The following is a 12,278-nucleotide window of genomic DNA, read 5'->3' as shown; positions in this document are numbered from 1 at the left end:
CAAAGCACTGACGGGACTTAAAATAGAAATCATAGAAATCACATAAATTATATACCTTTGATCCAGAGTTATTTTTTCAGAAAGCTGAGAAAAATAGAATGGATGACAGAAAATATTTGATATTGACAGTTAAATCGTATCACTCGATCAAGGCAAGTGAAATCATACCTATCACACTGTCTTCATATAAGTTTATAAACTTTTTAATTGGTATCACGATCATGGGCCTAGTTTCTGTCGCCAACAATACCACGCATCAAATGAATCCAAGCAAAAGTCGAAGGATGCAAATATTTGGGGAATGTTCCAAATATGCAAATTTATCCATTTCGATGATAGTGAAAACTTCAGTTGTTTTATTCTGGACTCAAAACAATTACCACTGACTGTAACATTTATACTTCAAATGACTACTGTATTTATATTCTGTGTTTCAGCATATGAACCATTCACATCATTCACAGTTAAATAGTTTCGTTATGTCCTCGGCTTTTTTGGTACATGGATGTGCTATATGAAATTTACTATACAAGTATACTTCACAAACACTCAGAGTCTATGTGAAAGAAAGATTCTCTCAGATTTGAGAAAAATATATCTTCTGTCTCTCTCCACTTCTTTTTTTAAATATAGTTTCCAGATGTAAGTTCGTCCTTACGAGACCTGGATTCCGCGTCCGCCTTAGCTCTCCGCTTCCTGTTCCGGATGAAGCGAAGAACACAGAGCAACGTCTGTCCAAGGCACAGGAGCAAACATATCCACGACGCTGTCTACAACACAAAAAGCAACTTCCGGTTAGCATCAAAACCCCACGTGTTATGATTCTAACTCAAATCGAAGGCAACCAAGGAAACCATTGAAAACGTACGGCACTACGTTTTCCATTTCGTCGATAACATCCACCATGTTAACTTGTGAATGAAAATAATGTCATATTCTCGAAATAAGACCAGGGTAAAACCAATGAGCACCGAGCTCGACGAATTTGATACGAGATATTTCCAAATTAATTCTTTCCCAAGATCTTCAAAATGTCTCTCAAACCCCTGTCATGAAAGTGGATGTGATGTTAGGAACAGATCCTTTGATGCGAAATCTATCGTGAATTGTAGCATGTTGGACGTTAATCAGATCGGAGGTTTTATTTGACTCTGTATAGCCACTATTACTGCAACTTACCTCGGCTATCGACAACTGCTTATGGAATTGACCAACGTTAAATTTCTTGTTTGTCACTATGTTTGTCCATTCATGGCCCTGTGCATCAACGCAACTACAATATTTAATAAAGTTAAATTCACGTCAGATTGGTTACAAATCGTTATGATGTTCAAAGGAATACGATGTTTAGTCACTTAATATGACACAAATATTACATATGAAAGCCTTTTGTATGGTGGTGATAATTTATATATAAAATCAAAGGAAGTTACTTGTAAGCATATTCAAAACTTGATTATTGAAAGTAAAAGATATCCCTAACTACAGGTTAATATGTTATCTACCTAGTTGTTGTCTCCTAAACATTTCTATTGCTGTCACCCTTTTTCTGTTTCTTCTTCTGTTCTAAAAGTTCTGAAACCTTGTAAAATGTATTAGGTACTGATTATTGTAAGGTCATTGCTATGCTTTGCATTTGGCAAGGTGATCCAAAAAGGGAAAACGGTGTGCTTTTTTCAGCCACTCTGTTTATTTAAACAAGAGGCCCATGGGCCTTAACGGTCATCTGACAAAAAGCAAGCCAAACCTAGAAAGTGGGTTGAGGTCATTCATTTGAACAAACTTGGTAGCCTCTCCTCCAAGCATCTTACAGGCCCAATATCAGCACTCATGGACTTTTGCTTGTTGAGAAGAAGTCGTTTGTATATTTTAACATATTTGACCCCTGTGACCTTGAAAGTGGGTTGAGGTCATTCATTTGAATAAACTTGGTAGCCTTTCCTCCCAGCATGCTACAGACCCAATATCGGCACTCATAGACTTTTGCTTATTGAGATGAAGTCCTTTGTATATTTTAACATATTTGACCCCTGTGACCTTGAAAGTGGGCCAAGGTCATTCATTTGAACAAACTTTGTAGGGCTCCATGCCAGCATGCTATGGGCCAAGTATTAGCCCCCTAGGCCTTCTAGTATTTGAGAAGAAGTTATTTAAAGATTTTGACATATTTGACCCCTGCGACCTTGAAAGTTGTTCAAGGTCATTCATTTAAATAAACTTGGTAGCCTTTCCTCCCAGCATGCTACAGACCCAATATCGGCACTCATAGACTTTTGCTTATTGAGATGAAGTCCTTTGTATATTTTAACATATTTGACCCCTGTGACCTTGAAAGTGGGCCAAGGTCATTCATTTTAACAAACTTTGTAGGGCTCCATGCCAGCATGCTATGGGCCAAGTATTAGCCCCCTAGGCCTTCTAGTATTTGAGAAGAAGTTATTTAAAGATTTTGACATATTTGACCCCTGTGACCTTGAAAGTTGTTCAAGGTCATTCATTTAAACAAACTTGATAGCCCTTCATCCCAGCATGCCACAGGCACAATATCTGCAATCTGAGCCTTTTGGTTATTGAGAAGAAGTTGTTTAAAGATTTTAACATATTTGACCCCTGTGACCTTTAAAGTGGGTCAAGGTCATTCATTTGAACAAACTTGGTAGTCCTTCATCCCAGCATGTCACAGGCCCAATATCTACACTCTGAGCTTTTTGGTTAATGAGAAGAAGTTGTTTAAAGATTTTAACATATTTGACCCCTGTGACCTTTAAAGTGGGTCAAGGTCATTCATTTGAACAAACTTGGTAGAGCTCCATGCCAGTATCCTCTGTGCCAAGTATTAGCCCCCTAGACCTTCTAGTATTTGAGAAGAAGTCGTTTGAATGAAAAGTTTACGGACGGCGCACGGCGCACGGCGGACGACGACGGACGAAGCATGATGACTATAGGTCATCGGACCCTTCGGGTCAGATGACCTAAAAAACTGGATGCAAAGAAGTAAACATATAACCTACTTTTTGATGTATCCTTTAGATGTGAGCTTACTGCAGAAGTTTGAGAATCCAACACTGATGAGACATGATGTGATCAGGACAAGAGCGGTTAGAAGTGAATTGGTCAGCACGAACGGCATGACCCACATCTGAGACCTGTTGAAGAAGGGAGACAGGCTTCATTTTAACATATATTCATCGTTTTTGCAAATCCCATGCAATTAACCACTGAGCCGAAATCGTGACGTCAGATCAGTTTACTGGGTTTATCGGTCCGTCAGATATTTGTTTACATTGTTTGTCGGTCAGTCAGATATTTGTTTACAGGGTTTGTCGGTCCGTCAGATATTTGTTTACAGGGTTTGTCGGTCAGTCAGATATTTGTTTACAGGGTTTGTCGGTCAGTCAGATATTTGTTTACAGGGTTTGTCGGTCAGTCAGATATTTGTTTACATTGTTTGTCGGTCAGTCAGATATTTGTTTACATTGTTTGTCGGTCAGTCAGATATTTGTTTACAGGGTTTGTCGGTCCGTCAGATATTTGTTTACAGGGTTTGTCGGTCCGTCAGATATTTGTTTACAGGGTTTGTCGGTCCGTCAGATATTTGTTTACAGGGTTTATCGGTCCGTCAGATATTTGTTTACAGGGTTTGTCGGTCCGTCAGATATTTGTCCGTCAGATATTTGTTTACAGGGTTTATTTGTCCGTCAGATATTTGTTTACAGGGTTTATCTGTCCGTCAGATATTTGTTTACAGGATTTAACTGTCCGTCAGATATTTGTTTACAGGGTTTATCTGTCCGTCAGATATTTGTTTACAGGATTTAACTGTCCGTCAGATGTTTGTTTACAGGGTTTATCTGTCCGTCAGATATTTGTTTACAGGGTTTATCGGTCCGTCAGATATTTGTTTACAGGGTTTGTCGGTCCGTCAGATATTTGTTTACAGGGTTTATCTGTCCGTCAGATATTTGTTTACAGGGTTTATCTGTCCGTCAGATATTTGTTTACAGGGTTTATCTGTCCGTCAGATATTTGTTTACAGGGTTTATCTGTCCGTCAGATATTTGTTTACAGGGTTTATCTGTCCGTCAGATATTTGTTTACAGGGTTTATCGTCCGTCAGATCCGTCAGATATTTGTTTACAGATATTTGATATTTGTTTACAGGATTTAACTGTCCGTCAGATATTTGTTTACAGGGTTTATCTGTCCGTCAGATATTTGTTTACAGGGTTTATCGGTCCGTCAGATATTTGTTTACAGGGTTTATCGGTCCGTCAGATATTTGTTTACAGGGTTTATCTGTCCGTCAGATATTTGTTTACAGGGTTTGTCGGTCCGTCAGATATTTGTTTACAGGGTTTATCGGTCCGTCAGATATTTGTTTACAGGGTTTATCTGTCCGTCAGATATTTGTTTACAGGGTTTATCTGTCCGTCAGATGTTTTTACAGGATTTAACTGTCCGTCAGAGATTTGTTTACAGGGTTTATCTGTCCGTCAGATATTTGTTTACAGGGTTTATCTGTCCGTCAGATATTTGTTTACAGGGTTTATCTGTCCGTCAGATATTTGTTTACAGGGTTTATTTGTCCGTCAGATATTTGTTTACAGGGTTTATCGGTCCGTCAGATATTTGTTTACAGGGTTTATCGGTCCGTCAGATATTTGTTTACAGGGTTTATCGGTCCGTCAGATATTTGTTTACAGGGTTTATCTGTCCGTCAGATATTTGTTTACAGGGTTTATCTGTCCGTCAGATATTTTTACAGGATTTAACTGTCCGTCAGAGATTTGTTTACAGGGTTTATCTGTCCGTCAGATATTTGTTTACAGGGTTTGTCGGTCCGTCAGATATTTGTTTACAGGGTTTGTCGGTCCGTCGGATATTTGTTTACAGGGTTTATCGGTCCGTCAGATATTTGTTTACATGGTTTATCGGTCCGTCAGATATTTGTTTACAGGGTTTATCTGTCCGTCAGATATTTGTTTACAGGGTTTATTGGTCCGTCAGATATTTGTTTACAGGGTTTGTCGGTCCGTCAGATATTTGTTTACAGGGTTTGTCGGTCCGTCGGATATTTGTTTACAGGGTTTATCGGTCCGTCAGATATTTGTTTACAGGGTTTATCGGTCCGTCAGATATTTGTTGACAGGGTTTATCTGTCCGTCAACAGCCACGGTCACGAGTCCCTTTGTGTACTATACCAAGACATTTGGATAAAGTGCCACGCGAAGACAACACAACCGGTTCATTTCTCAGCTTCCTGAGTAACACAAACCATCACGATTAGGGAGTATCAGTGCCCGTGCCACGTCCGATATACCACTTCTATTCCAATGTATATTGTCACTGGAAAAATATCATGATACCAAAGATCGCAACTGAGTGATTTATTCTGATCGAACTGACGATGTTATGGAATCCAGGGATTTCATACAATGCCCATTTTCAATTTGATTGGACATCATCGAATTTCCATAGCAACTCGAACATGTCTGTTTTGAAAAACTGTTTAAAATTATGAATTTGATCATGTTCTGAAATCACATTTTTTTCAAGGCATTATGCTTCGATAGTGAAAATGTTGATTGTGTTATAATAAAAAAGAAGAGATTTCTGTGCTAATTTTCTTTCCGCTCTAATGTTTTTCTTTCCAAAATAAAGAAACATACCCAAATGTTGATTGATGGATACTACAGGTAATTAAAATTCAAGAAATGCGATCCACCTTGTTAACAGCATTCACGTATTCAAAATCTGTGATTTGTTTCGATAATTCATGAAAAAAGTTGTTTCATTCTGCCCAAACCTTTCAGAGCTATACTCAGGAGAAGTACAACGTAACTGAATCAGCACGTCATCTACTCCGTCACAAACTGTAGTCCAAAGGAAAAAATACTGGACGTCATATCAAGCATTATACATTTGAATATATAAAAACGTTAAAGTCTGTGATCTTACATCGAATAATGTCTTACTTAAGGTCAAACTTTCATACATCTCTAAAAGTGATATCATTTATTGACATCAGATGTCACGGTAAAAAAAATATAAAAAAAAAAAAAACCGCACATATGTATACCTTTGTAGGCGGAGTCCTAAATCTCCATATAGAGTTATCCCTGCACAGGAAGTACCACAAAATGTCCCCACTTTAAAGAAACTCGCTCATCAAGAGAGTTGGGTTAAACAGTGCCAGATGGCTATGTTATCAATAAAACGAACCAACATTTATATACAGACTTCGTTGTTTAGTATCTTGAATTAAACACAACATGTCGGAGCCGCTGTGGTTTTTGACGGTACTTACGCTATAGTTGGGTCAGCGAGAGATTTACGGAGAGCGAAAGAGCTGTAGATGCCGAGGCCGAGACAGTAAAAAATGCATCCAAACACACTGATCCAGATCGGCATTTGACAATTGACCACATCACTGGACGTCATAACAAACGAGGTTTGGTTTTTCCAGTCAAAGTGTCCATATAGAATACAAGATCCTTCAAATTTTATCTGAAAATGGTTGAAGCAGATTGAAATTGAATTTCTCGAGTTCGATAGACGCGTTGCCGTAAAGAGCTGTCCCCAAATAGTGACGCAAGAACATGAAAACCAGGTATCTATTCATTAACATATGTGTACAGGGTGTACAGTGTACTCTTTCGACTTTTTTTTTTTTTATAAAGATAAGGTTACTATTTATAAATTGTGTAAATTAATGCATCGAGCAACACGTAACTGAAATATTCTTTTTTGTTGTTATAATCGGGCAATCAAATAGGGGACACGTAATGTTCAAATCAAGTGTTATCACAGTAAACTTGTGAGAAAGTGTGTCACTTCTCGAGTATTATCACAGTGAACTTGTGAAAAAGTGTGTCACTTCTCCACTGTTATCACAGTGAACTTGTGAAAAAGTGTGTCACTTCTCCAGTGTTATCACTGTGAACTTGTGAGAAAGCGTGTCACTTCTCCAGTGTTATCACAGTAAACTTGTGAGAAAGCGTGTCACTTCTCCAGTGTTATCACAGTAAACTTGTGAGAAAGTGCGTCACTTCTCGTGGGGTTGGGGTAGCTAAAGAACTGGAATGAGAGTGCTGAAGGTTGGAACTGATGGGGATGTGCAATTGAAAGCCAAGGGAGATATGTAATTGAATTGCCGATAGTACAAGTTGACGAGTCTAGACCAAGTACAATGGAGTAGGTAGACTCCCCACCCAACCCGTCCTCCAAACTCACAATTCCGTATAAAACCTTTCGTTCATTAAGAAAAATCAAGAACCAATAGAAAACGAAAACAAAAAACAACTGACAGTGTCGCATGTTATCTGTTATTGACTATACTACTATGGGATAACTTTGGAATATATTTACCGTTGTCACTCCCACAGGGATGGAGACGACCAAACCGCAGATGGACACGGCGAAGTATAAACAGGTCTGCAAAAGAAGCTGCAGGTCCACAAACGCCATGATGGGTGTATATACGGGTAATGTGGTGACCTTATATCACACACAATCGTGTGTGATGTTTGTCTTAGTCAATCTTTTTGAGTCTGGATGATAATAATTGCCGATAACATCAGCACTATCAGTACTTACGTAGTGCTTGTTTCGGTTTTGTTATATTCTCCTCTGGTCAGTTTAAAATCAATTAACAAGTTCACCAACATCCTATGATAATCCATAAAGGCTGTTACAATCTAAACTCATTCTAATTATGTAATATATATAACACTGATCAAGTTCTCGCGTTACCGTACTGTCAATGTCGTACATGGAACGGCTACACGCCCCCTCCCTATCACGTGAGTTTGTAGTGACAACAAAACGTGTCGCGGTATATAAATACTTAAGTCGGTTGTGTCCCTTGCGTCATAGCTTAATGTCTGATTGAAAGTCTTCAAGACTGTGGGTTTGGGATTATTGATACATTCCTCTGGCCCCTGTCTGGCGGCCATCCCTCCCCCATCCCTCTGGCCCCTGTCTGGCGGCCACCCCCCATCCTCAGGCCCCTGTCTGGCGGCCCCTTCCCATCCCTCTGGCCCCTGTCTGGCGGCCCCTTCCCATCCCTCTGGCCCCTGTCTGGCGCCCCACTCAGTGTAATAATACATAATGCATATTAAAACGATGTGTTTGGCTAAGAGTTGCTATTATTAGTAGTCGTGCTTCTTCGCATACCAAAACCACAACTCCGAGGGTTCGTTTAAGCGTTTATTTTCAGATAGTAATAAAAAAAAACCTGCAACAGATACAACATATATTACTACGAATCACACCTATTACACTTAGAATATCACAGAATCAATGAATGTCATCCTGACCGTAGTCAGTTACCAATTTAACAATTACACTGTTAACTACATTCCTATAAATTATACAGAAATTACAGCTTAATTATAAATTAACGAATATATATTAGACATTAATACACATAAAATACCCACCTCTTCAATGCGAAGAAGGTTTTTTTTTCCGGACGAAGTTCGCCGAGCACCAGTTCTGGCTCGAAGCTTACACAATACAAAAGGAAAGTACGATACACAATAAAGTCTTCTTCTTTAAAGCTATAGACCTATACGCTTATTACAAAATGTAAATTGACCACACCCAATATTTGAATTTAATAGATTCCGAAAATATTTACTTTTACTTGAAACAAAACTATTACGTAAATTAAATATATTATCAAATAGATACTATATTACATTATACTCATAGCTACATACTAAGTATCGGGTACTTACATTACTCCTATAGCTAGTGCCCCACAAATAACAATTATGACTAGGTAACTTGTTAATGTCGCCGCATCGGCCGCTCTGCCCAAAATGACCAGTGCGCTCCCTGATCACCCAATATCCCCCGTAAATATACTAATAATCAATAAGACAGACTGGACAAATTGGTTTACAAATACAAACGTCACATCCATCTCGCGCTCCACTCTCATTTTCACGTGCCATACTCGCGCGCGCGCTAAAATCCATGTCGCAATGCGCCACGTACCGAATAATACGAAAGGTTGACTTCCGGTTCTGACACGCGAACGCCTTACGATAATATTAAAACAATAACAATTGTATATAGCACATATATTAAAATATGTCAAAATAACATTACTACAGTGTCGTCCTAACTTCCTGCCGTCACATGGTTTGCGAAATAAAAAAAAAAACAGACAGATAAGATATGCGATAAATATAATCTTGCATTTGTTTTCGTCTCCTTTGAGATATATCTACTTCATCACGAATTTTACAGTGATACAAATCAGAGACGTACATGTATCTCTCTATACACATACAGCTGTAACTCTTCAAAAAGTTTCATCAATCTCATTCTCATATAAACTCATCCACGGAAATGAAAAAATAGATTCGTCTAAAATAATGGTCAGTTTATGGAATCAGACACCTATTTCATTTGTAATTCTTCCAAAAATACTGAAGATGTTATTACACTATGAGATACACGACTGATTCAAATACCATGTCAAGGACTGGGAATGTAGGATCAGAGCATGTCAACGACTGGGAATGTAGGATCAGAGCATGTCAAGGACTGGGAATGTAGGACCAGAGCACTGGGAATGTAGGATCAGAGCATGTCAAGGACGGGGAATGTAGGACCAGAGCATGTCAAGGACGGGGAATGTAGGACCAGAGCATGTCAACGACTGGGAATGTAGGATCAGAGCATGTCAAGGACTGGGAATGTAGGATCAGAGCATGTCAAGGACTGGGAATGTAGGATCAGAGCATGTCAAGGACTGGGAATGTAGGATCAGAGCATGTCAAGGACTGGGAATGTAGGATCAGAGCATGTCAACGACTGGGAATGTAGGATCAGAGCATGTCAACGACTGGGAATATAGGATCAGAGCATGTCAAGGACTGGGAATGTAGGACCAGAGCACTGGGAATGTAGGATCAGAGCATGTCAAGGATGGGGAATGTAGGACCAGAGCATGTCAAGGACTGGGAATGTAGGATCAGAGCATGTCAACGACTGGGAATGTAGGATCAGAGCATGTCAACGACTGGGAATATAGGATCAGAGCATGTCAAGGACTGGGAATGTAGGACCAGAGCACTGGGAATGTAGGATCAGAGCATGTCAAGGATGGGGAATGTAGGACCAGAGCATGTCAAGGACTGGGAATGTAGGATCAGAGCATGTCAAGGACGGGGAATGTAGGACCAGAGCATGTCAGGGACTGGGAATGTAGGACCAGAGCATGTCAAGGACTGGGAATGTAGGATAGAGCATGTAAAGGACTTGGAATGTGGGACCAGAGCATGTCAAGGACTGGGAATGTAGGATCAGAGCATGTCGAGGACTGAGAAGGTAGGACTAGAGCATGTTAAGGACTGGGAATGTGGGACCAGAGCATGTCAAGGACATGGAATGTAGGACCAGAGCATGTCGAGGACTGGGAAGGTAGGACCAGAGCATGTCAAGGACTGAGAAGGTAGGACTAGAGCATGTCAAGAACAGGGAATGTAGGACCAGAGCATGTCAAGGACTGGGAATGTGGGACCAGAGCATGTCAAGGACTGGGAATGTAGGACCAGAGCATGTTAAGTACTGGGAATGTAGGACCAGAGCATGTCGAGGACTGAGAAGGTAGGACTAGAGCATGTCAAGGACTGGGAATGTAGGACCAGAGCATGTCAAGGACGGGGAATGTTGGACCAGAGCATGTCAAGAACTGGGAATGTAGGACCAGAGCATGTCAAAGATTGGAAATGTAGGACTAGAGCATGTCAAGGACTGTGAATGTAGGACTAGAGCATGTCAAGGACTGGGAATGTAGGACCAGAGCATGTGCTGTAGTGTCAGAAGTAGGACTAAACCAAGTCCTGTAGTGTCAGATATAGGACCAGACCTTGTCCTGCTTTGTCAGAAGTAGGACCAGGCCATGTCCTGTAGTGTCAGATGTAGGACCAGGCCATGTGCTGTAGTGTCAAATGAAGGACAATGCCATGTCCTGTAGTGTCAGATGTAGGACCAGGCCATGTCCTGTAGTGTCAGATGTAGGACCAGGCCATGTCCTGTAGTGTCAGATGTAGGACCAGGTCATGTCCTGTAGTGTCAGATGTAGGACCAGGCCATGTCCTGTAGTGTCAGATGTAGGACCAGGCCATGTCCTGTAGTGTCAGATGTAGGACCAGGCCATGTCCTGTTTTGTCAGAAGTAGGACCAGGCCATGTCCTGTAGTGTCAGATGAAGGACAATGCCATGTGCTGTACTGTCAGATGTAGGACCAGGCCATGTCCTGTAGTGTTAGATGTAGGACAAGGCCATGTCCTGTAGTGTCAGAAGTAGGACCAGGCCATGTCCTGTAGTGTCAGATGTAGGACCAGGCCATGTCCTGTAGTGTCAGAAGTAGGACCAGGCCATGTCCTGTTTTGTCAGATGTAGGACCAGGTCTTGTCCTGTAGTTTGAGATGTAGGACCAGGCCATGTCCTGTAGTGTCAGATGTAGGACCAGGCCATGTCCTGTAGTGTCAGATGTAGGACCAGGCCATGTCCTGTAGTGTCAGATGTAGGACCAGGCCATGTCCTGTAGTGTCAGATGTAGGACCCGGCCATGTCCTGTAGTGTCAGATGTAGGACCAGGCCATGTCCTGTTTTGTCAGAAGTAGGACCAGGCCATGTCCTGTAGTGTCAGATGTAGGACCAGGCCATGTCCTGTAGTGTCAGATGTAGGACCAGGCCATGTCCTTTAGTGTCAGATGTAGGACCAGGCCATGTCCTGTAGTGTCAGATGTAGGACCAGGCCATGTCCTGTAGTGTCAGATGTAGGACCAGGCCATGTCCTGTAGTGTCAGATGTAGGACCAGGCCATGTCCTGTAGTGTCAGATGTAGGACCAGGCCATGTCCTGTAGTGTCAGGCCATGTCCTGTAGTGTCAGATGTAGGACCAGGCCATGTCCTGTAGTGTCAGATGTAGGACCAGGCCATGTCCTTTAGTGTCAGATGTAGGACCAGGCCATTTTCTGTAGTGTCAGATGTAGGACCAGGCCATGTCCTGTAGTGTCTGATGTAGGACCAGGCCATGTCCTGTAGTGTCAGATGTAGGACCAGGCCATGTCCTGTAGTGTTAGATGTAGGACCTAAACGTGCCCCCCTGTTTCAGATTGATGACCACAGCAAGTTAAGTTTTGGCAGGTGTAGGATCAGGGGGTATGTCTTGTAGTTTCTAATACAGGACAACGGCATACTCTGTTTCAAGACCTGCTCCAATTAAAAGTTTTGAATACTTATAACTTAAAATG

General features: G+C 41.1%; 1 protein-coding gene across 1 annotated transcript; it reads right to left on the bottom strand.

Moving 5' to 3' along the window:
* Nucleotides 1-331: 331 nt before the first annotated feature.
* LOC132543545 (transmembrane protein 179B-like) lies at nt 332-7,720 on the bottom strand. The gene is made up of 5 exons (XM_060207062.1): nt 7,369-7,720; nt 6,308-6,507; nt 3,012-3,146; nt 1,180-1,273; nt 332-770 (listed from the first exon to the last, which is right to left on the bottom strand). Exons 1-5 carry the CDS (start codon nt 7,465-7,467, stop codon nt 624-626), a joined length of 675 nt encoding a protein of 224 aa, XP_060063045.1. The 5' UTR covers nt 7,468-7,720; the 3' UTR covers nt 332-623.
* Between the last annotated feature and the right edge of the window lie 4,558 nt (nt 7,721-12,278).

This window comes from Ylistrum balloti, unplaced genomic scaffold (genome assembly GCF_031769215.1).
Source record: "Ylistrum balloti isolate Yb309-2 unplaced genomic scaffold, AGI_CSIRO_Ybal_v1 Utg369758, whole genome shotgun sequence".
Lineage (NCBI taxonomy): Eukaryota > Metazoa > Mollusca > Bivalvia > Pectinida > Pectinidae > Ylistrum > Ylistrum balloti.
Note: the sequence above shows the minus strand (reverse complement) of the source record. Positions and strands in the feature narration are given on the sequence as shown.

Bases quoted from the DNA above. Each gene is read 5' to 3' on its own strand.
- LOC132543545 (XM_060207062.1), bottom strand. From the start codon at position 7,467: ATGGCGTTTGTGGACCTGCAGCTTCTTTTGCAGACCTGTTTATACTTC. The intron at 6,508-7,368 runs GTAAATATATTC...AACCATTTTCAG, and splicing joins TCCCTGTGGGAGTGACAACG to ATAAAATTTGAAGGATCTTG. The intron at 1,274-3,011 runs GTAGGTTATATG...TAAATATTGTAG, and splicing joins TCTAAAGGATACATCAAAAA to TTGCGTTGATGCACAGGGCC.